Raw genomic sequence first — 26,198 nt, 5'->3', positions numbered from 1 at the left:
TTTTTAAAACTAATTTCTAATTTAACTGATATTCATTTATTTATTATTTTTTAATTGATATGTATTTAAAGAGCATGTTCTATATTATAATGGCTCTTTGACATTTGTTGAGACTTTCTTGTGGTCAATTTTTATTTTGTGCCACATATGCTTGACTAGAAAAAGTATTTTCTGTATCTTTACTACTTTTACCTGAGAGAAAGGGGTTGTATAATTGCATATTTGTCAAATTTCTTCTTTAAACATTAACTTTATTTGTACGCCCTTGAGATCATGTCATTGGGTGCATACAGGTTTAGAATTATTTTATCTTTCTGGTTGTTCTTTTTGTCATTATGTAGTGATCCTCTTTATCTCTAATGATACATTTTTCTTTAAAATCTACTCTGGCTTTCATTTCCTTAATACTACTTCTGAATGTCTTTTTTACATTTCCCTTCAACATTTATCCTTATGTTTTAGCTATGCCTTGTGTCAACAGTTGAATTTTTAAAAGCTATCTAATATAATTATCTGGTTTAAAAATATATACTTTTTGTAATGTTTAGTGAGAGAGAGAGAGAGAGAGAGCACGCAGCGGGGCGGGGGGGGGGGGGGTTAGGGGGCAGAGAGAGAGGGAGACAGAATCCAAAGTAGGATCCAGGCTCTGAGCTGTCAGCACAGAGCCCAATGCAGGGCTCGAACCCATGAACTGTGAGATCATGACCTGAGCTGAAGTTGGATGCTGAACTGACTAAGCCACCCAGATGCCCCTATAATTCTATGTTTTTTAAACAAAAGAAATATTGCCATTTAAAGTCAAAGTATAGTACATTTGTCTAGGATTCAAGAGATTTGGATTCTAGGATCCACCCTACCATTTTATAACCTTGAACAACTCAAACTCTGAATCTCAGGAGGGTCATGATAAAAGCCAAGTGTTGAATCAGATTATTTTGACTGTACCTTCTAGCTCATTTACTCTGTCCAGTTTCATTAAATTACAGTAACATGTTACAAATTGTTTTGGGACAGGAAGTCTTAAACCTAGACCTAAAATTAAAAACAAATCCTAGTGTAATTTGGTGAAATAATTCAAATAGTAACTGATGTTTAGCTTTGGGATATTTACTTTGTTATCTAAAATTTTAGTTTTTCATTATTCAATATATAATATTTTTGCAGTTTATTTTCTGAGGATAGCCCATTTTTTAAAACGTATTTTCATGATTTGAGGAATGTATTTAAAGGTATTTTCTTATGATTCTAAAGATCTTTCATATGTTAGTTCAAAATGGCTTTTTAAATATAGTGTATTTGTTTTGAGAAAGAGAGTGCAAGTGCAGGAGGGTCAGTGTGAGAGGGAGAGACAGTATCCCAACCAGACTTCATGCTCAGTCAGAGCCCAACTTGGGGCTCAATTACACAACGACTGTGAGATGGTGACCTGAGCCAAAATCAAGATTCAGATGCTTAATCACTTAACTGACTGAGCCACCCAGGTGCCCTGAAAAAGGCTTTTCAAAGTTGTATTATTAACTTCCTGCCTCATTATCTTTTATTTTTTTAATCTCTACAAAATATTTTTTAGAATTGTGGATAGCATAATCTTTACCACTTTCTCAAGATTAACCTAAAAATCACATCACTGAATTCTAAGACCTTGAAAATAAATCTACAGATCTTGGTAGCCTCTCCACTGTCAACACAGAGCCTGATTCAGGGCTTGATCTCATGAACCGGATGATAATGACCTGAGACAAGATCAAGAGTCAGATGTTTAACTGACTGAGCCACCCAGGCACTTCAGGAGCCTGTTTCCTGATATCACAGCAGTCATAGCTTCAATCATATCAGTCATATTTCCTGCAGCTATAACTCTATAGTTATCTTGATTTGACTTATTTCTTTTTTTAATGTTTATTTATCTTGGGGCACCTGGGTGGCTCAGTTGGTTAAGCATCTTACTTAAGCTCAGGTCATGATCTCACCAATGGTAGGTTCGAGCCCTGCATCAGGCTCTGTGCTGACAGCTCAAAGCCTGGAGCCTGCTTCAGATTCTGTGTCTCCCTCTCTCTTTCTGTCCCTCGCCCGTGTTTTCTGTCTCTCTCTCACAAATAAACATTTAAAAAAAACTTTTTTTAAAAAAAACCTTTTCTAAATGTTTATTTGTGAGAGAGAGAGAACGAGTGGGAGAGGGGTAGAGAGAGAATCCCAAGTAGGCCCCATACTCAGCGCCGAGCCCAACATGGGGCTCACTCTCATGAGGGTGAGAGGGTGACCTGAGCCAAAATCAAGAGTTAGACACTTAGCGACGGAGCCAACCCAGGCGCCCTAGACGTGGTTATTTCTTAATTCACCCCAATAGCACATTTAGACTCAGGGTGGGTCAATTCTCCAGACGACTCATCTTTTATAGGGCCATTTTCCTATGTAGCTGCAAAGTATGTGGGTGGGAGGTTAGACCCTAAAAATAAGTTTCCTTAATTTTATTCTCATAAATAAAGGGAAGGATAATCAGATTTGCGGGCATCCCTATAATTGTTTTAAAAATATAATATACTAATATTATCTTTGTTTGAAAACAAAGGATAAAAAGCCCTCAAAGTCTCTTTTTGCCATCCCCCCCCCCATTGCTCCCTTCTCTAGGGGTAACCAGTAACGTTTTGTGTACAACTTTCCAGTGCCCTTTCTATACATATACACATATAGTGTGTATACATATACACGTTTTCTTTTTACATAAATGACACCTCTTCGTTTTATAGGCCAGGAAACTAAGTGAAATCTTGAGGGGAGGCATGGATTGACGAATGTATTGAAGGAAAGTGGACTGGACAATCATTTATTTAAATCTACTATATGTCAGACTGTTGCGTCCAGTGCTTTATTGGCACAGAAGGGTTCTGGGATTTTACTTCTGTTGGATGGATCGCCGCACCAGGTTAGCCAAACAATTAGTTTAAAGGTTGGCAAGCAGGTGCGAAAGTCGCTTCAATGCGATGAGGTAGGATTTGTATTTTGACAGGAGCTGCAGGAAACCTAGCAGAGGGCTGTAGAGCTGCAAAAAAAAGAAGGAAAAACTGTCAACGGCAGTTGGGTCTGTCAATAAACCTTGTGAAACTGAAACGCGAAGAGCCTACTACCTGCCGAGCCCTCAGCTTATTTCGGAAACCAGGAACAGATATCGCATCTGTGACACCGGCCTTAGAGCTTGGAGAGGAAGGCACCAGAGGTTGCAAGGAAGGATGCAGCCAGCAGGCAGCAACCGGGCAGCCAACCCGGAGAGCAGAGAGCGCTCCCGGACGGGCCTGGAAGTGCGCCTGCGCTGACCGCCGCGGGGGGGGCGGGGCGGGAGGGGCGGAGTTTGGGGGCGGTCAATGAGCCTGCGCAAACCGCGCGGCGAGGTGGGGGAGGGCGGTCCGTGTGTGTCTGTGTTGTTGTTCGGCGGCAGCGGCGGCGGCGGTAAGATGGCTGCCCACGGGGGCTCCGCGGCGTCCTCGGCGCTGAAGGGGTTAATTCAGCAGTTCACCGCCATCACCGGTAAGAGACGCGGTTACCGGAAGGTGGAGAGTGGGGTCTGGAGCGGACCGCCGTTCCGCCCTGGGCTTCCCCTTACCTTCATGCATTTCTCCCTCGGGCTTTACCCATAGCTCCCGTCCTCCCTTCTGAGGAAGAGGCGACGACGGCGTCGGGTCTCCGGGTTCAGGCGGGAGACAGCCCCCCCGCGTACCCCATGCCTTGTTCTCGGTCTCTTCGCAGTGTGGAGGGAGACACCCCCACCCCCCTACCACCCCCCCTTGTCAGCTAAGACCCGGGGAATGGGCCGATCCCATCCGCCCCCGCCGGTCCGGGGACCTGGGGGCGGGAGAGGTGGGGGGCCGCACCCGGGCCACCGCCCTCCTCCTTCTTCATCATCTTCTCTTCTCTGTGCAGCCCTGGGGTGCAGTGCATCTTCTCACCTCCTTTTTCCATTCTTCCTTGGTCAGGTCATTCTCCCTTAGTCCCTGGCCTGCCCTTCCCCTTTCTGGGCCCCTCAGAGCCATCGCCGTGGCCCTGGCGTGCTCGGGCCCTCCCGCCTTAACGGCGAGGATGGTGGCTTCGACAGCGCCTTTACCGATCCTGGGGGGATAGGCCGCTGTAAAGAGGGGTGCTGAGGAGTACCTTCAAGACAGAGGTTTAAAGAAAAAGAATGAGGGGGAGCCCCCCCTCCCCCTCCAACCTTAAGAGGGAAGGCCTGGAGGAATCCTGGGTGGCGTTTCCCACCTCCCCATAATAAAATCATAAAGACTGGGACGATGGCGCCGGATCCTCCTGCTGATAAAATAGGGATGGCGGCAGAAACTTCTTGGAGAGAAAGTCAGTTTCTGGGTGTCAGTATTCCCCAAGCCCCCAGTTATTCTTTTTCTTTGGACCCCTGCGAAGGGCACACGCAGATCCTCTTACCGCCTGGAGGAAAGGCCCTAAGCCATTCTATGAATTCTCTATGCCTTGTTTCCCTCTGATGGTGCTGAACTTTTTTTGCATGAGTTATTAGAGGGCGGAGCAAATGATGAAGTTCTCTGTGGAGTGATTTGAGAGAAGAGTACTCCATGTGCCTGAGTGTAATTTTGCCGTTCTAGTTTGTCATTTTGGAAGGAGGTTAGAATGTTAGTTCCCTCCCTGAGCAGATCTATACTTTATCTGGTTATTTGTTAGGTTCAGACAATGTTTCTACTGTTAATGCACCTAGAGTTTGACGTATAAGATCTGGTTAAGTAAAATTTTATATGGTTCTAACCAGACAGATTGTATGCAGGTTGCCGTTTTACAGTTTAAAGCTAGTTTTATCTTTTGCTCTGCAGTGACAACTAGATGTTTCATACATTATCTAGCTGGTGGGCATGAAACGTTACATCAAAATTGGTAAAGTAAGATTTGAATAAAATTGGGATGAGGAATGGAATGATCATCTTTTCTTAATGTTTTAAAACTTTTGTGATTGGACTGTTAAAGATGTAATACACTTCCCAATGTCTAAGCTGATCACAGTTATTGGGAAAATTAGAAAATTATTGTGTATATAAGTTAATGTTGCAGCATTATGTTTTCATAGAAAAATCTTCGTAGTGAGTCAGATATGGAAGTAATTATTATTAATCTTTAGATTTTTATGGAGTTGATTTAAGATGCCACCTATTTAATTTCAGTTTTTTATGCTAATTACCACCACTTCGGGAACTCAGACTGTTTTTATAGTAACAACCACCCCTTCAGGAACTCAGAACCTCATGTTATTACTTCTAATGGAACTTTTTGGGACAAAACCCAAAGTGTGGTGAGATAAAATGGCTCACTTATTTGCTTTAAATCTGTTTCTGTTTGCTAGCCCACATGGCTTATTTCTTGGTCACAGGCCTTTCTATTCCTGAATTATGTTGGAGATCCTTAGTAAACAGAGTATCTGGAAGTCTGCAGAAGGGAAAATATCTTAGATTGTCCTTGATGTATTATGAATCTCTATTAATAATTTTGTTTTTTTTTTTTACAAGAGAGTAATTAACTGTTAGAAACACATGATTGACCCCTTTAGTCTTTTTCACATTTCTATTTTACTTTATTTTATTTTATTTTATTTTATTTTATTTTAGTGGGCTCTGCCCTTAATGTGGGGCTCAAACTCATGACCCTCAGATCAAGCTCTATTGACTGAGCCAGCCAGGCGCCGCCTTTTCGATATATTTTAAAAAAATAGTTTGGGGTTCTGTTCACATATATTTTAAATTGTAGTATTTATGACAAAAGGGTATTTGATATTTTTTCATTGCTGAATGAATTAAACTGACCTTAAGAGCTTATGCTCTGATTTCAGAAAGATTTTACTTATCTGGATGCTCAACATTCTGGTTAAAGCAATATATTTTCAAAAATGTGAGCCGTACCTTTCCTGTGGCATTTAGAAATAGAAAACTGAAAGAATTTTAAGTCTTATTTCTTACTAAGAAGAACAAATGTATATGATATATGGGTATGAAATAATGACTCTGAATTTTTTTTTCTCTGAGTTTAGTTGACGCACATTATATTAGCGTCGGGTGTAATGACTGGTTTTTATTTTATTTTATTTTATTTTATTTTATTTTATTTTATTTTTTAAATATATGAAATTTATTGTCAAATTGGTTTCCATACAACACCCAGTGCTCATCCCAAAAGAAGCCCTCTTCAATACCCATCACCCACCCTCCCCTCCCTCCCACCCCCCATCAACCCTCAGTTTGTTCTGTTTTTAGTATTTTGTTTTATTTTTAAAATTTGTATTTATTTTTAAATAGGCTCCATACCCAACTCGGGGCTTGAACTCGTGACCCTGAGATTAAGGGTCACATGCTTTACCAACTGAGCCTGCCAGGCACCCTGACTCTGACTTTTTAAAAAAAATATATTAAAAAAAATCACACACACAGGGTGCCTGGGTGGCTTAGTTGGTTAAGTGTCCGACTTCAGCTCAGGTCGAGCCCCACATTGGGCTCTGTGCTGACAGCGTGGAGTCTGGAACCTGCTTCAGATTCTGTGTCTTCCTCTCTCTCTCTCTCTCTCTCTGCCCCTCCCCCACTCATGCTCTGTCTCTCTCAAAAATAAACATTAAAAAAATTCAAAATCACACACACACAAAAAATCACAACATGAAATGATTTTGAAAGAGGTTAAAGCTAATCTCTCACAGCAGCATTATTATTTATTTACATATTAACTTCCAAATCTTGTTTGCATACTTTTATTTTTACTTTTTCTTATTTTTATATTGTAGATCATAGTATACATAATTTAGAATTGTAAGATTTTCAATTAATATTACATCATAAACATTTTTTCTGTGATCAAACTCTGATAACCAAGTAGCCAAGGGAAGTGATAGTCTTTGAAAATAATCAACATTGAGAAACTATATACCTTTACCATTGATGATGTTGGAATCATTTGAAGCTGCATAGAAAACCAGTCCTGTTACTTTATAGTCTACTACATTTTGCAGTATTATTCAGTTTGATCTCTCTTGATATTCATCATAGTTGGGTTTGAATGACAGCTGACTGCTTTCAAAAGTCACATTAGTCCTCAAAACATGAGGAAGGAATGTGCTGCTAGATCTGAAGGTAAATCTGAAAGAACAATAAAAAAATTATTTAAGTAATTTCTATACCCAACATGGCCCGCCCCCCCCCCCCATGCCCTCCAAAAGAACAACTTTTAAAAATGTTTTGAACTGGGGCGCCTGGCTGGCTTAGTCATAAGTGTGTGTGACTCTTGATCTCAGGGTCATGAGTTCGAGCCCCATGTTGGGTATAGAAATTACTTAAATGAATAAATAAAAACTTTTTTTAAAAAGGACTAAAATTTAAATAAATAAATAAATAATTATTAAAAAAATGTTTTGAACCATGGCAGTATCCCATTAACACCAGCTTAGGCTAACATTCAGGCACACATAGACAAAATGCACAGATGTAATCAGAATAATTTCATTAGATGAAGGATACGTAGATGCTATAGAATTGGTGAAGAAATAAACAGGCAATAGAAGGTAAGGACAAACTGTGAGGGAGTAGAAAGTGGAGGCTGAGAGAGTACAAAAGGTTGTTAGGATAGAATTCTGTAAAGTTTTGTGCATAGTAGGCATTCACATACTTAATTAAATTTATATACTTTTTTATTTTAGAGAGAGAGAGAGGGCGCACAAGTGGGGGAGAAGAGCAGAGAAAGAGAGAGGGAGAGAATCTTAAGCAGGCTCCATGCTCAGCACAGAGACTGACAGGGGGCATGGGGGGGAGGTGAGGGGGGCTCTATCTCACGACTCTGAGATCATGACCTGAGCTGAAATCAAGAGTTGGATGCTCAACCAGCTGAGCCACCCTTGTGCTCCACTTAATGAAACTATAGAATCTCAGTTATAGAAGAGACCTTAGTTTAATCTCTCTCTAAAATTGTTGAATGAATGCATATTAGTTACAGAAATTAGAAAACTGATGTGTGTAGTATTTGGCTTTTGGCTAATTTCTATACATACTCTTTTCTACAATTTATTTCTCTTTGGTTAATATTAAAATGTGTTTCTCTGTCAGGAACGGTGGTTGTAAGTGTTCTAGATATCAAGAGACAGCTCTTGGAATTTTAAAAACTATTTCAGAAGGTGATTATGTTTGAGCAGAAGTTAGAGAGGCAATAAATTTTGAGTTGTGGGGGCACCTGGGTGGCTCAGTTGATTAAGTGTCTGACTTTGGCTCAGGTTATGATCTTGCGGTTCGTGAGTTCAAGTCCCATGTAAGGCTCTGTGCTGACAGCTCAGAGCCTGGAGCCTGCTTTGGATTATGCGTCTCCCTCTCTCTCTTTGCTTCCCCACTCACATTCTCTCTCTCTCAAAAATGAATAAACATTTAAAAAAAAATAAATAAAAGAAGTAGTAGTGTCTTTGGGCACCTGGGTGGCTCAGTCGGTTGAGCGTCAGACTTTGGCTCAGGTCATGGTCTCACAGTTCGGGAGTTTGAGCCCCGTGTCAGGCTCCATGCTGACAGCTCAGTGCCTGGAGCTTGCTTTGGATTCTGTGTCCCTCTCCCCCTGCCCCTCCACTGCTCACACTCTGTTTCTCTGTCTCTCAAAAATAAATAAAACATTAGATGAAAATAAAAAAAAATAAATTTTGAGTTGTGAATGGAATCTTACTAATAAACTTAATATGATAGACTGCTGTGTGCCAGGCATGGTTCAGATCTGGGGGATACTACTGTGAGCAAGACAAGGTGTCTATGCTCAAAAAGCATAAAAGTTAATGAGAATACAGACACAAATAGGTGTTACAATACAGTTGGAGCATGGTAGGGAGCTATTATGGGAGCACAAAACATGGAGGTAAAGAAAGGCTTCCTAGAAGAAATAAGTTTTTAGCTAAACCTAGAGGAGAGATGTTTCTGGCAGGAGGAACATGTACAAAGGCCTGAAGGAGGAAGGGCAGAAAGAGAGAGGGACAGATATATACATATACAGAGACAAGAAAGGAGAGACAGTGGGTTTAGGGAATTGATAATTCCAAATGAATAGGGCATAGCTAGTGGGAGATGCGGTAAATTGAGCTGAAGAGATAAGAGGGCAGGTGCCAGATTAGGAAAGGCCTGTAACCCATGTTAAGAAATCTTGGCTGTATTCCAAGTGTAGGGGGAGTCCATGAAAAATTTAATTGGAGGAGTGACATAACCAGATTTTGGTTTTTTTTTTTTGTTTTTGTTTTTGGAAAAAGAGCTACTTGCCTATAGTGGAGAAGGGGTAGGCATAGAGATGAGTAGAAGACTGTTGCATTAATCCAAGGAAGATACTGGTGTCTTGAAATAAGGTTGTGGCAGAGAAGTGGAAGATAAGGGAAGAAAGATGGGAAAAAGTCACAGGAGTCAGAATGAAGTTTAGGATTCTGTTTCAGACATCTAGGTATATAAAGGTGCTATTTGTGAATGTTACGGGATAGTAGGAAAGGTTTGGGGAGAAGATGATTAGTTCGTTTTTAGATGGACTTCCAAGTAGAGCTGTTCAATAAGCAAATGAATATTGGTCTGGAAAGAGAAGAGACATCTGAGGAGTCATAGTGATGGCGGTTGAAGCTATTAAAAGTAGATAGCTTCTTGCAGGGGAGAGTGTACTGTGAGGAAACAGTAGGCTCCAGGACCCAAAGTTGAAGGAACACTTACTCTGACGCACTGCAAAGGAAAAAGTACAGAGAAGACTCCAAAGAAACCAAAGGTATAGGAGGAAAACCAGGAGAATGTGATGGTGCTTCCAACATTAGGAGTATGGAAGTAACTCGTATTATGTAGGCATTTGAGGAAACCAAAAATCATTTAACATTCATAGTTTTTGTTTTTGTTGTTTTTTTGGGGGGGGTCAGGGCTGGAAGATATATTAAAAACCATCTTGACCCATTTCTGAATTTATCAAATGAAAGTAAAGTGACTTGGGGTTATATGTCTAGGTCAGTGCTCCTCAAACTTACTTGGAGGAAAGGACCTTTTTTTAAAAATTTCCAATCTTTGTGTACCAGCACTTTTATAAAATACAATAAAAATTAATGGCTTCGAAAATGAAATAAAAATAAAAACACATACAAAATATAAGCCCAAATTCTTTCCAAAATTAAGGTACAATTTGCATGCAGTACAATCTGCCCTTTTTAGTGTGTGGTTATAAGTTTTGATAAGTGTGTACAATTCTGTAACCACAGTGAAGATGCAAAACAATTCTGTCATCCTCAGAAAATTTCTCCTGCCCCTTTGTAGTCAACCCTTCCCCCCACCTGTAGCCTAATCTTTTTGTCTGTTGTTTTTCTTTTCTAGAGTGTAATATAAATGGAATCACATTATGTAGCCTTTTGAGTCTGGCTTCTTTTCACTTAGCATTTGAAATTCATTCATATCATTGTGGTATGCGTAGTTCCTGCCCCTTTTTTTTGGTGAATAGTATACCATTGAATGAATGTACTACAATTTGTTTATCCATTCATTAAGTAAATGGGTAATTGTGTTGTTTCCAGTTTGGGAGATTATAAATAAAGCTGCTAAAAACATTAGTGTACAATGTGTGAATGTAAGTTTTTGTTTCTCTTGGATAAATACCTAGAGTGGGATTATTGGATTATGTGATAGGTGTATAACTTTAAGAAATTGCCAGTTTTCCAAGGTCATGATTACAATTCTGCATTCCCATCAGTAATATATGAGAGTTCAGTTACCCATTTGGTAGTTTTAATTTTTTGTAGTCATTTTAATAGGTGTATAATAGTATAGTATTGTGGTTTTAATTTGAATTTCCCTAGTGACTAATGATACTGGGCATTTTTTCATATGATAATTTGCCATCCATAAATTTTTCAAGCCTGAACTTTTAATTCCACAGACATAAAATTACTCTATCAAATTGTCATAAAAATTTCTAAATGCTTGCACTGGAATTTCTGTTTTAATCTTGTCATGGACTAGAGATAGCTGGTGTGAAGCCCACACTTTGAGTAGCACTGGTCTTAGATAATGGCAGAACAAGGACTAGAATTCTGGTGTCTTTACTCCTAGGCCCATGCATTTTTCACCATATCACTACTACTACCTCACTCTACTTTCCTTTTTGTTGATCCAACAAAAATTATCTTTGTTTATCTGTCCCGAACCTAATCATTTCATTCCTCTTATACTCAGTAAATTTAGTTTTCTGGGTATAAAGGTTTTTGTAATGCTTTCTATTCCTGAATGCTTAAGAACTTCAGGATGGGATACTGATGAGACACCGTATTTCTTGCAACTATCACCCACTCCCGTTTCCTAGGTGGACAGTCTAGCTTATTTTGTTATTATTTCTGGGGGACTGTAGAACCAAAAAGGAGTCTCTTTGTGTCTCTGTCATTTCTCTTCTCTATCCTTCTGGGATAAGAAGGGCTCTATAGAGGGATTCTTTCTTTTCTTTCTTTTTATCTGTCTCTATCTCTGTGACTGCTATACTTTGGCTCCTTGATAGTAGTGGAGAGACTGTCATTTTTTTGGCACTGGAAAGTAATGTAGAAAAGAGGCATAAGGGACTACTATAGTTTGAAGAATCTCTTGACTCTTCCAGCTGTAGTGGAGATGTGGACTGCGTTAGGGCTATTTCCCATATCATAACAGTAATGGAGAGAGTGTGAACTAAGAGGCCACAGCAAAGAAATGGGGACTGGTAAATTGTGTACCATAGGATGGGTTAAACAATGTACTTTGGTGCCATTAGTAAGCTTAAAATAGATAGAAGGAAGAAAAGATAGGGGTATAATAAAAAGAGTGTATGTAGTGAGAAACAATAGAGTGGGGCTCCTGCCATTGATTACAAATTGAATTTTTGTGTTCCCTCTGCCCCCCAACATTTCATATGTTGATATCCTAAACCCCCAGTGTGATGGTATCAGGAGGTGGGGGCCTTTGGAAAGTGATTAGGTCATGAGGATGGAGCTCTCATGAGGAGGACTAGTATCCTTAAAAAAGATACCCCAGGAGGGGTGCCTGGGTGGCTCAGTTGGTTAAGTGTCTGACTTCGGCTCAGGTCATGATCTCACGGTTCGTGGGTTTGAACCTCTGCATCGGGCTCTGTGCTGACAGCTCAGAGTCTGGAGCCTGCTTCAGAGTCTCTGTCTCCCTCTCTCTCTGTCCCTCCCCCGCTTATGATCTGTCTCTCTCTCTCAAAATAAATAAACATTTAAAAAAAAGAGACCTCAGGAAGCCTTCTTGCCCCTACTGTGAGGACATAGTAAGGAGACAACAGTTTTTGTTTTTGTTTTTTTATATATGTTTTCTAAAAATTTATGTATTTTAGAGTTTATTTATTTTGAGAGAGAGAGCAAGCGAGTGTGTGAGTCAGGGAGGGGCAAAGAGAGGGGGAGAGAGAGATCCCAAGCAAGCTCTGTGCCATCAGCACGGAGCCCGACACAGGGCTCAATTCCACAAACTGAGATCATGACCCAAGCTGAAATCAGGAGTCAGATGCTTAACCAACTAAGCCACTCGAGTGCCCCCAATTTCTTTTATTTTTTAAAGTTATCTTTACACCCAGCATGGGGCTCAAACTCAACAACCCTCAGATCAAGAGTTGCATGCTCTACCAACTCAGCTGGGTACCCCAAGGTAGCTGTCTTTTTTTTTTTTTTTTTAAAGTTTATTTATTTTTGAGACAGAGAGAGACAGAGCATGAACGGGGGAGGGTCAGAGAGAGGGAGACACAGAATCCGAAACAGGCTCCAGGCTCTGAGCTGTCAGCACAGAGCCCGACGCGGGGCTCGAACTCACGGACCGCGAGATCGTGACCTGAGCCGAAGTCGGCCGCTTAACCGACTGAGCCACCCAGGCGCCCCAAGGTAGCTGTCTTTGAACCAGGAAGCGGACCTGTACCCCACACCAAATCTTCTGGGGCCTTCATCTTGGACTTCCCAGCCTCCAGAACTGTGAGACATAAATGTTGTTTAAGCCACCCAGTCAATGGTATTTTTGTTATAGCAACCCAAACACACTAAGATGCAAGGTTAGATTAAACTATCCTGTTGCTATCTATAATACTGAGACTTCAAAATAAGCCTATTTAAACAATTATACAGATAATATAAATCTGCAAACTTGTGGGGTGCCTGGGTGGTGCAGTCAGTTAAATGTCTGACTCTTGATTTTGGCTCAGGTCACGATCTCATGGTTTGTGAAGTTGAACCCTGTGTTGGGCTCTGCGCTGACAGCACAGAGTCTGCTTGGGATTCATTCTCTCTCTCTCTCTCTCTCTCTCTCTCTCTCTCAATAAACTTAAAAAAAAAAAAATCTGCAAACTTGCGTTATTAGTTCCCCTTCCCTTTAAAAAAGGTATGTTTTTATTCTGAATGTAATAAGCTTCACATTTTTTATAGCTGACCCATCAAAAATAGTTATTATCTCTGAATATATGGGTAAAACTTGCAACTTTATTAAACTTGTTGACTACTGTTTCTTTCCCCTATGTATCATTTAGTCCTCCATACTTTTCCTCTGCCTTCTCAGTTAACCTTCACTTCTTCGTATTCTTCTGTTTAATTCAGTGGGAGTGTTACTGGCATTTTGGCTGGGACAATTTTTTATTGTATAGGATTGTTCCATCTGTTGCAGAAGATTTGGCATTTGTATTCGTTTTCAGTGGCTGCTATAACAAATTACCACAAACTGCATGGTTTAACACACATTTATTCTCTTACAGTTCTGGAGGTGGTAAGTCTGAAATGAAGGTGTGAGCAGTCTTTGGGGAAGGGGAGGCATTTTTCAATATGCTATAACATCCCTGGCTTCTCTCCACTAAATGCCAGTAGTGCTCCCCCAGCCTCCAGTCATGAAACACCAAAAATGGTCTCTCACATTACTAAATACCTCTACTACTTCCCAACATAAAGAACCACTGGAACCTTTAATTATCTCTCTGTTGTCTTCTGTTTCTAAAATGATACACTAAATGATACAAGTGATACACCAAGAATGATTATAGGAGCAAGATGACTCAGATAATTTGGCTTTATTTCAGAAAGTGAATGGTGTACTTTGTTTCTTTGGTCCCTCTCTAATACTACCTTCTTCAGTCTTGCCAGGATTTAGCATGTACTTCCTTTAAAAAATAAATATTCATGGGTAGAGGCCCCTCTTTTTTTTTTTTTTTTTTTGAAACACTCTTACAGGTCACTATCCTGACAAGCTCCAGTGATGCAGGTTGTCCTGTCAGATTGTTAGCAGAGATATGATAGGGCCATCTCTGGGATATGCTGCCTACAGTTTAGATTCTAACATCAAATGGTTAAGTAAGGATTATAAATAGGATGGCAATTCTAGGCCTCAAGTGTTGATACCATCTGCCCCTAAAATATCACAGTTATATTTCCTTTATTAGGGCTTTATTTTTGTGTTTTAAAGTCACTCCCTTTAAGAATGACTTTAAAGAATTCCCTTTAGAAGCCCTTTTAATAAAGTTCAATAAACCTATGGACCTAGGAGATTTTGGAATACTTACCTATACTTTTATTAAGTTTTCTGTTGTTTCTATATCAGCTCCTGATGCTTCTCAGTCATACTAGAATGCTGCATAGTTATAAATTTCTTTTTTTTTTTTTTAATGTTTTTATTCACTTTTAAGAGAGCGTGGGGTGGGGGGGGCGCAGGGAGGGGCAGAGAGAGAGGGAGACACAGACTCCGAACAGGCTGCAGACTCCAGGCTCCAAGCTGTCAGCATAGAGCCCAATGTGAGGCTCGAACCCACGGGCCGTGAGATCATGACCTGAGCCAAAGTCAGGCGCTTAACCAACTGAGCCATCCAGGTGCCCCATGTTATAAATTTCTTTAAAGCAGATCTCTTTTGGTATTGTTTCATTCTTTATAACATTCACTTTTTCTAGAGTGATAGTTCTTATTTTACTCCTGCTTTAAAAAAAATGAGTGTTTAACATGAGTGAAGTACATGTTCATACATCAGATGAATGAGGGAAAGAAAACTGTGAGATTTCTTACTCTGCCTGCCTGTTTGCCAATAAAGAACTGTGCCAAGTTCTTTAATGTGAATTTTCTTTTTTTCTAATGTTTTTATTTATTTTTTGAGAGAGAAAGAGAGCAGAAGCGGAGGAGGGGCAAAGAGAGAGGGGGACAGAGGATGTGAACCAGGCTTTGCACTGACAGGCTGACAGCAGCAAGCCCACCTGGGGTTCGAACTCATGAACCGTGAGATCGTGACCTGAGGTAAAATCACATACTCAACCGACTGAACCACCCAGGTGCCCTTCTGTGAATTTTCTTAATCTACACAAGTATTTCATGAAGTTGATAATATCTTCATTTTATAACTGAGGAAACTGAGAGCTAGAGAAATTAGTAACTAGATCAAAGTCCTATAACTAGTGAATGAAAGAACTAGAAGTCAAATTCAGGTTTATCTGAGTAGTATCTAGGCTCTTAATATCTATATTATACTCCCTAGCCTGAGAACTAAAGGGAATATGAAAAATGTTATTCTCAGGGTGCCTGGGTGGCTCAGTTGGTTGGGTGGCCAACTCTTGATTTTGGCTCAGGTCACGATCTCATGGTTTGTGGGATCAAGCCCTTTATCGGGCTCCATGCTGGCAGCACAGAGCCTGCTTAGGATTCTCTCTCTCTCTGCCCTTCCCCTGTTTGGGTATGTGTATGTGCGTGTTTTCTCTCTCTCTCTCTCTCTCTCTCTCTCTCTCTCTCAAGATAAGCAAATAAACTTAAAAAAAAAAAATGTTATTCTCTAGGACTGGCCAGAGGAAAAATTTTGGTAACTTTATTACAGCTGTTTGGTGTCTCTGTCTCCAGGTACCGAGTATCTTATTCCCATCCCTATGTGGCACTTCATGTAGACCTTTCTTAGCTCTCCTCCAAAAGGTACCTGGGATGCTAAAGCTACTTATATCTCTTTTTTCCTGACCCAGCTTCCTGAAGGTGTCTTAACCTTCATCTCTTAGTGAGTTTTAGGGAGAAGCAATATGATTGAATTAATTCACATTGTAAAATAATTGATACATCCTTAATTGTTGAGTAGGTGTTTATCATTTTAAAAAGCATGTTTGTAATCTCTTACTTAGGTGGTTGCATTTTAGGCAGCATAATAAAGTAAAAGAAAAATTTAGGCACCTATGAAAAGACTTTTAGGATAGGCAGACCATATTGTTGACAGGCTAGCTTACTTGAGGATTGGCTTTACAAGTTCCCAATTTTAACAGCATCTTTTATTTTACTTCACAGCCCACAAATTCTCCAAAGGATTCCCATGTCATTGGCGTTGGAGTTGTGATAGCTGGAGGGTGGTGGAGAGGATGGCAACTATTTGTATGCAGTGGTCATTTTTAAGTTGAATTTCCTTATGAACACATTTCAGAAGGGGTGAAAGCAGCGAGCATTGGTTGGGTTATGGTAGAGGGAGTTTCACTCCCCCACCAACAAGTTCTTTGTGCTTTTTATGGTGCTTTAGTTTGTTGTGAGCACCTAGAAAGACAAGAGCCAAAAATGATATGAACTCAGCCATTTCGTTCTCTGAAAAGGAAAAGATTAGTAGATAATGTAACAGTTCATGCATCTCTTTGCTAGAATAAGCAGCCAGAGGAGTCTACTTGTAGGAACCTTTTAACTTTTAGAAGTTCCTGCGTAGGTAAGTAAATTAAAATGGAGTACAATAGATACTGAACTTATAGGCTAGCATTTAAGAAGTATAACTAATACAACACACTATAACTGGACATAATGGAAAAATATAAGGAAGGCACTAAAACAAAGCCTTGGGTTTTATGAGAAATATGGAAGCACATGAGTCTTGAAATTGTTCATCAGATTTGTGCTGGGTTTGCCCTGAGATTAGCTAATGTAAGGTTGGCTATTGGGATATTTGAACTCCTCCTTCCCCTCAAAAAGTTGCATTTGTTTGTGTTTTGAAATTTCATTTTTTAAAAGTGTGCTTATTAATTGGTGAGAAGGTAAATTTGTACATACTAGAACTGGAGAATTTCTAGTTCAGCTTGATTGGGAACTTAGGGAGAGGTAACGGGTATGAGAAAGTGAGAACTGGGCAAGTTCAGTGAGTTTTTAAAGTTTGCAAGGTAGGAAAGCTAACAGAGACAAGGATAGAGATTGAGACTGAATGGAAAAGTGTCTATTTGTATCTACTTCAGGGTGAGGAGGGGTGGGAGGGTCCAAAACTTATCAGAAAGGTCATTATTTGGTGTGTTTCTAAGAAAAATGAAGGGACTCATTTGATGATATCACTATCCATATTATGCAAAGAAAAGTACCACCAAGGGCTCTGCTAGATAGGATATACCACCTGTGTGGCTGGAGGGAATAGTATAGGGTGAGAGAGAGAGTGGAGGGGTATCATTTGAAAGCAGTAATAAATAAGTGCCAAATCTTTTTTTTTTTTTTTCAGTTTATTTATTTTGAGAGAGCATGAGCAGAGGAGAGGCAGAGAGAGAGGGAGACAGAGAATCCCAAGCAGGCTGCACGTTGTCAGTGCAGAGCCTGATGCAGGGCTGAAAATCATGAACCATGAGATCATGACCTGAGCCAAAACCAGGAGTCGGACACTTAACCAACTGAGCCACCCAGGCATCCCAACGAGGACCAGATCTTAATGGCAGCTTGAGAGAGATGAAAACTTCCAGTCAGCAGTGCAGAACTGTTGATACAGAGGAAGACAATCAAATTTACATTATTTTGCAGTGTAGAAGGTGTATCAAAGGGAGCATGACAAAGAGCAGAGAGATGTACTAGTTCACGTAAGAGGTGAAGGCTTGAACTAAGATTATAGCAATGGACACAGAGTGAACAGGATGGTTAGGAGTGGTGTCAATTATATGGAACCTGTAGGGGTTTTCGGTTGACTGATGGGATGTTTGCAGTTGAAGGAGAGAGAAGGGTTGGAAGTTTCTTAAGTTTGAATAATATATGAAGCCTTTTTAAAGGAAAAAGCGTCCCTGCCTCTGTGTAACTAAAATGACCATATATATATACCCAGATATATGGCAAACCCCAAATGAAAGGCTATCCTCTATTTGTCTAATTTCAAGAGAGATTTGTTGCTGACATAAATATGTAAATTTCTGGAGATCTAAGTGAAATGATCAGATGTTTTTTGTAATTTTTTTTTTACTGATTTAACATTAAAACCTAATATTATGTATTCATGTTTTTTTCACTTGTATTTCATGAAATTTTTTTTTCATGTCTTACTATTACTTTTTTTTTTTAAAGTAAACTCAACCCCCATCCTGGGGCTTGAACTCATGACCCTGAGTTCAAGAGTCACATGCTCTACCTATTGAGCCACCCATGAACCCTTCATGAAATAATTTTTCACTGGCATCCTAGGTATATGTCTTTGTCAGCTATCTGACAAAGTTATATCTGCTGTATCATCTGACAGATTTTTGGAACATGTGATTTTCACCTTACATTGTTTGAGGTTGAGCACTTTTAAAATTTGTATGTAATTCTCTCACTGGAAATTTAATCTTAACACATATCTTAAGTACCCGTTTGCTCTTTGTGATTTGCACAGTGTAACCATATTGCTTTATAAATGAAAATTAAAGCATAAACATATGCACACAGTATAAAATTCAGAGGATATGGAAGCATTGTTTTGGCTGAAGCCTGACCTTTCTGTCTCTGGTGTATTAACTGGTGAGCTGAAGTACTGTGAGATAGTTCAAAGTCAGTTTAATATTAGACATTGATCTTATGGAAGCAAACACAATGCTAGGTGCTGGGGATACCAAGAGAGAAGCCAGTCCCTGTGTGGAAGAAGCTTCTACTCTTTCTGAGGAGCCAGAAAGTAAACCAGTATAGGAATACTCTGAGGCTTAGTATATTCATGTACATACATAATAGAAGAGTGTCATAGAGATGGGAGTGGGGAGGTAGTGTAAAGAATGCGTAGCACACAAATTGGCAAAGTAACATTTAGGGTAATTCTTGAAAATGGATGAACTAGATGAAGGTGAGATGAGGAGGATAACGACATTCCAAGCATGTAATTCAGTATGACTGTACTGAATTGTGTAGGATAGGGAAGAGGAGAGGCAAAACCAGAGAGATGAGCTGAGGTTTGATCAGAATGGACTTTCCAGATCATGAGGGCTTTGGGATTTATACTGTATACTGTGGTGTCAGAGAGCCATTAAAGAGTTTTAAATGGGTGTGTGTGTGAGAGAAAGAGGGGAGGTGGGGGATGAGGGAGAGGGAGAGGAAGAATAAGAATCAGACTTGTATTTTGGAGCATAACCTCAGCAGCAAGGTGGAAGATAAGATGATGATCAATTAGGAGTCTATTGTAGTAATCCAGGTAAGAAATGTTATAGGCTTGATTTAAAGCCTTAGAAAGAAGAGTGGAGAAGAGAAAACAAATGAAAGATATTAAGAAGTAGAGTCAGTACTTCCATTGCCGGGCAGTAGGGGTAAACTAGAGAGATAACATGAATAACCCTCTTGCTGAGAAAAATCCTAAATGAAATGAGTATTTAAAATTTTTTTTCAAAATACATCATTGGGTTGGTGAGAAAATAAGGAATACTCTGAGGCTACAAATGAAATGAAATTGGGAATGCAGATGTTAGCTAGATTTAAAGCAAGCCTTCACCCTAGTGGAAACTGCCCAAATTGAATGGCTTTAAACTTCTCTTTTGATAGCCTCATAGGCCACAGGAAATGGGAAACAAAGCCTGTGACCTTCCTAAGGAAAGGAGTCTGAAAGGAGACCCTTCCCCTTAATGAAGCTGAGACTTTGTTTCAACCTTGGCAGTTGGAGAGTGGCAGGAGATATTGTCACTGAGAATTTATAATAAGGGTCTTTTATAGGGTCACATTTTCCATGTGGTCTTACCCAACTTAAGAATATATTTAGGGGCACCCGGGTGGCTCAGTCAAACATCTGATTTCAGCTCAGGTCATGATCTCACCATTCGTGGGTTCAAGCCCCATGTCGGGCTCTGTGCTGACAGCTCAGAACCTGAAGCCTGCTTCTGTTTCTGTGTCTCCCTCTTTCTCTGCCCCTCCCCGCTCATGCTGTCTTGCTCTCAAAAATAATAAACATTAACAAAAAATAAAAAGAATGTAGTTAAAGGGGCAATGCACCCCAATGTTTATAGCAGCACTATCAACAATAGCCAAAGTATGGAAAGAGCCCAAATGTCCATCAACTGATGAATGGATAAAGAAGATGTGATACACACACACACACACACACACACACACACACACCCACACACACACACCATGGAATATTACTCAGCAATGAAAAAGAATGAAATCTTGCCATTTGTAGCAACGTGGATGAAACTGGAGAGTATTACACTAAGTGAAATAAGTCAGTCGGAGAAAGTTACATGATTTCACTCACATGTGGAATTTGAGAAACTTAACAGATGACTATAGAGGAAGGGAAGGAAAAATAAGATACAGAGAGGGAAGCAAACCTTAAGAGGCTCTTAAATATAGAGAACAAACTGAGGGTTGATGGGGGTGGGGAAAATGGGTGATGGGCATTGAGGAGCGCACTTGTTGGGATGAGCATTGGGTGTGTATGTAAGTGATGAATCATGGGACTCTACTTCTGAAGCCAAGACTACACTGTATGTTAGCTAACTTGACAATAAAAAAACAAAACAAAACAAAAAAACTCACTATCAAATCACATCCTCTTAGGAGGAATTTATCTTCAACTACTACTTTAAAAATCCAAGGCACAAGAGATCACAGGGAAAAAAACCACAGAATGCACAAAAACCATGGCACAAGACAAGAACCACCAGAAACAGACAAGAACCAGCCGAAATGAGATGATGACCTCTATAGACTGCAGAAAGTTTGTTTTTTCTTAGTAATTCCAATAAGTTTGGTCAATATGTTTGAAGAAATAAAAAGATTGAAATGTGAATATGAAGGGTCTCTGAAACATGGTAAGGCATATTAGGAAAAAAACAAAAACAGAACTCTAATTATAAAAAAGTAACTGAAATTAAAAAAAAAAAAAAAACCAGACTCGCACACCATAGAGTGAAGAGTTCTAACATATATCTTATTGGAGTTTCAGAAAGAAATAAGTGTGAATGAAGGAGTATGGTAATTGTTAAATAGAAATAGCTGAGAATTTTTCAGAATTGATCAAAGATAACATTCCTTAACATGGTAGAAGTGCAGTGAATCCCAAGGAGAAAAACAAAATCAGCCATGACAGACCAGAATGAAACTGCAGAAGACCAAAGACAGAAAAAAATCTTAAAAGCAACTAGAGAGGAACAACAGATTGCCATAAAAATGATTTTCTCTGGTCTAGCAACTGATTTCCCAGCAGCAACAACAGAAGCCGGGGGACATTGGAATGCTGTCTTTACTGAGAGAAAATAGCTATCAGCCTGAAAATAGAATATCCAAATAGAACCGTCTTTTAGGAATGACAGCAAAATAAAGATGTTTTCAGACCCAACACACACATACACACCCCCCAGAAGGAAATTATAAGGGACATGATTCTGGTAGAAGGAAAGTCATCCCAGATGGAAAACGTGAGATGCCTTTTTTTTTTTTTTTAATGTTTATTTAATTAGAGAGAGAGAGAGAACAGGGGAGGTGCAGAGAGAGACAGAGAGGGAGAATCCTAAGCAGGCAACATGCCGTCAGCCCACGGCACAATGCAGGGCTTGATCTCATGAACTGTGAGATAAGGAACCTGAGCCAAAATCAAGAGTCAGACGCTTAACCAACTGAGAAACCTAGTTACCCCCTGAGATGCTTTTTAATGGTCACGAAATGTTCCAGCAAATAAATTCTACAATTTAGACTCTAGTACTATTGTATATTTATGTTTCCAAGTTTTCAGTACTGAAACAATACTAGACATGTATATGGACGTGTTTATACATGTAGTATTTGATGTGGAATAAATAAAAGAATAGGTATTTTTTTTTACTAGAAAGCCCAAATTACTGGGTCAAAAAGGAAGGAGTACTTTTTGATACATGTAAAATTGTGTAAACATTTTTGTAAAGGGCTTTACCAGTTTATATCGCATCTAAGAGACTATGCTGGCTTTACTTTTACCAATAAATAAATGTGTGATAGGGCCAGTTTTAAATGATGAAGATTGACATTGCTTACCAGATTTTGACTTGGTTATATTATTGACAAAAATATCCCATCTCACTTCTCTCCGTTGTTACTAAAAAAAGGCTTTCTTTTTAATGGAAACAGAAATGCTAACTGACTGAAATCCATTCTAACAAAATATTTCTCATTTTCTAGAATGTAGTCTTTCATTTTTCTTTCTTTTTTTTTTCAGTTTATTAATAAATATGTAGTTGGTCCATTTAAAGACATGCTTTATTTAGTGTGGTTTTATTGTAAAGGAAGACCACTATTTTAATGCTGTTAGTTTCTTTTCTAGCTTTGTATATTTACTAATCAGCCACCATTGTAAAAGTAAATAAGGTGGGTTTTTTTGTTTGTTTATTTGTTTTTTTTTTTTTAAGTCATTCATTCTAAAAGGGAAAAAGTACTGTTAGTTTGCTTGGGAATTCTGTATTCTAACATGAACTGAATATAATAAGAAGGTGTCTTTCTTTTTTTAACTTTTTCCCTCTCTTTTTGCTATTTCAGGTGCAAGTGAAAGTGTAGGGAAACATATGCTCGAAGCCTGCAACAATAATCTGGAGATGGCAGTTACTATGTTTTTGGATGGTGGAGGAATTGCTGAAGAGCCCAGTACCAGTTCAGCAAGTGTCTCCACAGTCAGACCTCACACAGAGTATGAATTTATTATTTATTGTTAGGAGCTACCCCTTGCCTAAATTGCGCAGTTGCATTTTTATCAGTTAGGTTAATTCTGTGGTTTTGAAAAAATTAAAAGTTGAAAGCATCTGAAAAAGTGTCATGTGGAAATTTTTATACTTATATACCTTAAATTCTCTAGAGCACAGTCATGTCTATTATTTAATCTTCAAAATAACCCTATAGGATGTCATTATTTATTTTATTATTATTTTTTTAACATTTATTCATCTTTGAGAGACAGAGAGAGACAGAGCGTGAGTGGGGGAGGGGCAGAGAGAGAGAGGCAGACACAGAATCTGAAGCAGGCTCCAGGATCTGAGCTCTCAGTACAGAGCCCGATGCAGGGCCCAAACCCACAGACCTCGGGATGATGACCTGAGCCGAAGTTGGACGCTCAACCAGCTGAGCCACCCAGGCACCCCCGTAATCTTCAGAAGAACCCTATAGGATAACATTATTATCCACATTTTACAGATGAGAAAGCAGAGGCATAGCCAATTTCCTAAGCTACACAGTAATTACTTCGCAGATAGGGATGGAACTAAAGCCCACTACAGCTCAGATTTCCCAATTCTAGATTTACTTACATTGTTCCAGGAGAGTTTTGCATTGCCATGAAAATTTTTTGAAAAATAATTACAATCCTTTATACCTTAAAGATAGTTACATGTAGTTAATCATTAGAAGCACCTTTTTTTTTTTTTTAACGTTTATTTATTTTTGAGACAGAGACAGAGCATGAACGGGGGAGGGGCAGAGAGAGAGGGAGACACAGAATCGGAAGCAGGCTCTGAGCCATCAGCCCAGAGCGCGACGCGGGGCTCGAACTCACGGACCGCGAAATCGTGACCTGTGTCGAAGTCGGACGCTTAACCGACTGAGCCACCCAGGCGCCCCAAATTAGAAGCATCTTTAACATATGGAACTGTAGTCTGTAGAGACTGAGAATTAATGGTGAACAGATTTGGATATTTTTTGCCCTTTACATTTGATACCAATGAGCATTTGAAATGAATACCTTATAGGCAAAATTCCAAGTCTTTGGAAGATACTAGGGATGAATGCTACTCGAGGAAAACCATTGATTTTTGAAACAAAATTATGCAGATCCTTAAATAAGACTTTAATACTTAGATTTCTTTATAACTCTTGGTGTTTACAACATGAGATACTAGACAAGAGGAATCCTCTAGGGATTCCTAGAGGGAATTCCCAAGGGAATAGACTAAAGACATGGATGGATATTATTTTTAAATTAGAGATAGATTTAAAAATCTAAATAACATTCAAGACAGAGTTGCCTCTAGCTCCAGATTCTAGACTAATAATTGTTTCCACATGAAGAGTGAACTTTAGGGATCATTATTAATACTTAATAAAGTTTTTTCCTAGCAGTGTTGGCCATGTATTTCAGATGTTGATATCCCATTCTCCCCCAACATAGCTCAGATTTTTCATGGAAATCAATATGAAAACATGATTAGTTTACAGAAACTTGAGTAACAGGTATTCACAGCTCATTTGGGGGAATATAACTTCTCATTATACAAAACATGTTTTCTTAAATGTGTTTAAAAATAGTTTTGATATGGGGCGCTTGGCTGGCTCAGTCAATAGAGCATGCAGCTCTTGATCTCAAGGCCATGAGTTCAAGCCCCACAGTGGGCATGGAGCCTACCTAAAAAAAATTAATTTATTAATTAAAAATAAAAATAAAACTAGTTTTGATAGATGAATGTCTTTTCCTACTGAATTACATTATAATTTGACTTAGATTATTTGTATTGCTAATTGATTAACACTTGATAATGGCTTCTAATTCCTAAACTATAATTTTCACTCTTTACAGTTTACCTTTTTCTGTTCCATTCTTTCATTTTGTTAGGTAGCTAGCAGTCTTGGAACAGATACCCTCAAACATGTAGTAACCAAGTTTTCTTGTATAGGGACTACTACTTAATCCATCCCCTAATTGATGGATTTCATCAGATTTAAGGTTTGTTTTCTGAGTAATTGTTTTCTCTCTTAGATTGAGATAATTTTATTTATGCTGTAAAATGATAGCAATCATGGAAAGATTTATTTAGGTAAAAGAGGTCTTCTAAATTCTTAATTTTCTTAAGATAATAGATTAATTCTCTTTGATGAAAGAGGGTTAATAGAGCTTCCTCTTCCTCTTATAGATGCATTGTCTATTACTTCAGATGATTTAAATTTTTTGTGTGAGCAGTGACTGATACACATAACATAATTTTGAATTGCCCTTTATCCATCATTTGGCTTATTGTATTTGTCCAGCCAGTTGTTCTTTTTGTTGTTGTTGGATGTTTTTGTTGACAAATGAGTATTCATAGTTTATTTCATAAAGTATGTTTTAGAGTTCCAGTTCTTTGATATCAAAAGCAGGGCCTTAAGCTCAGTTACTTCTATTAGAAACACCTGAATGAAAAACATAGGCCTAACTTAAATTAACATCGTAAATAGGACAATAATAAATTGGGAATTCACTTTTCCTTGCTGTGAAAATAATAAGTAGAGATTAATATTTGAGTTTAGGGGCGCCTGGGTGGCTCAGTCAGTTGAGCATCTGACTTCGGCTCAGGTCACAATCTCACTGTGAGTTCGAGCCCCGTGTTGGGCTCTGTGCTGACAGCTCAGAGCCTGGAGCCTGTTTCAGATTCTGTGTCTCCCTCTCTCTCTGCCCTTCACCCATTCATGCTGGCTCTCTGTCTCTCTCTCTGTCTCTCTCTCTGTCTCTCTCTCTCTGTCAAGAATAAATAAACATTTAAAAAAAATTAAAAAAACTTGAGTTTGAACTATAAAATAGTTAAATATATTTAAAGGAGTATACACCATTTTTACAGTGTTTCTAAATGAGTAGTTTTTACTGGAAGAGATAGGTTATTAGTAAACTCTTTGGAGATAAACGTTGAAGAGTTTATAGGCCTTTAAAAGATTAATAATTTTTCTGTGCTCTATGTATTAGAGTCTACTTAATAAATAATCCAAGGTAATACCTATGTTAACCATCTTTATAGCTAGCATAAAATTCACTGCTTGTTTATATAGCTTATTTTAATATATCTGTGTGATGTATTGTTTGATGCAGTAGTAATGTAATACTGCTTTTATTACGCCTATATTTTTCCATTAGTTTAAAAAGTTTATTTATTTTGAGAGCATGTGTGTTCAATTGGGCAGGGGAAGGGCAGAGAGAGGAGGGGAGAAAGAATCCCAAGCAGGCTCTGTACTGTCAGTGCAGAGCCCAGTGTGGGCTTGGTGTCATGAACCATGAGATCATTACCTGAGCTAAAATCAAGAGTTGTATGCTTAATCACCTCAGCCACCCAGGTGCCCCTC

At 39.0% G+C, this 26,198-nt stretch overlaps 1 protein-coding gene and 1 long non-coding RNA gene across 3 annotated transcripts in view; one reads left to right on the top strand and one right to left on the bottom strand.

The window, feature by feature from the left end:
- Positions 1-2,810: 2,810 nt before the first annotated feature.
- On the bottom strand, positions 2,811-3,350 carry LOC125921817 (uncharacterized). Its single transcript, XR_007457502.1, has 2 exons — positions 3,126-3,350; positions 2,811-3,040 (listed from the first exon to the last, which is right to left on the bottom strand). It is a non-coding gene; the product is annotated as an uncharacterized LOC125921817 (long non-coding RNA).
- Positions 3,351-3,381: 31 nt separating this feature from the next.
- Positions 3,382-26,198, top strand: part of UBXN7 (UBX domain protein 7) — a 60,077-nt gene continuing 37,260 nt past the window's right edge. For both annotated transcript variants that reach the window (XM_049629482.1, XM_049629481.1), the window contains exons 1-2: positions 3,382-3,522; positions 22,665-22,812. In XM_049629482.1, coding sequence (XP_049485439.1) covers positions 3,450-3,522; positions 22,665-22,812 — 221 coding nt within the window. In that variant the 5' untranslated portion in view covers positions 3,382-3,449. The remainder of the gene's footprint in view (positions 3,523-22,664; positions 22,813-26,198) is intronic.

This window comes from Panthera uncia, chromosome C2 (genome assembly GCF_023721935.1).
Source record: "Panthera uncia isolate 11264 chromosome C2, Puncia_PCG_1.0, whole genome shotgun sequence".
In the NCBI taxonomy this organism is placed as follows: domain Eukaryota; kingdom Metazoa; phylum Chordata; class Mammalia; order Carnivora; family Felidae; genus Panthera; species Panthera uncia.
Note: the sequence above shows the minus strand (reverse complement) of the source record. Positions and strands in the feature narration are given on the sequence as shown.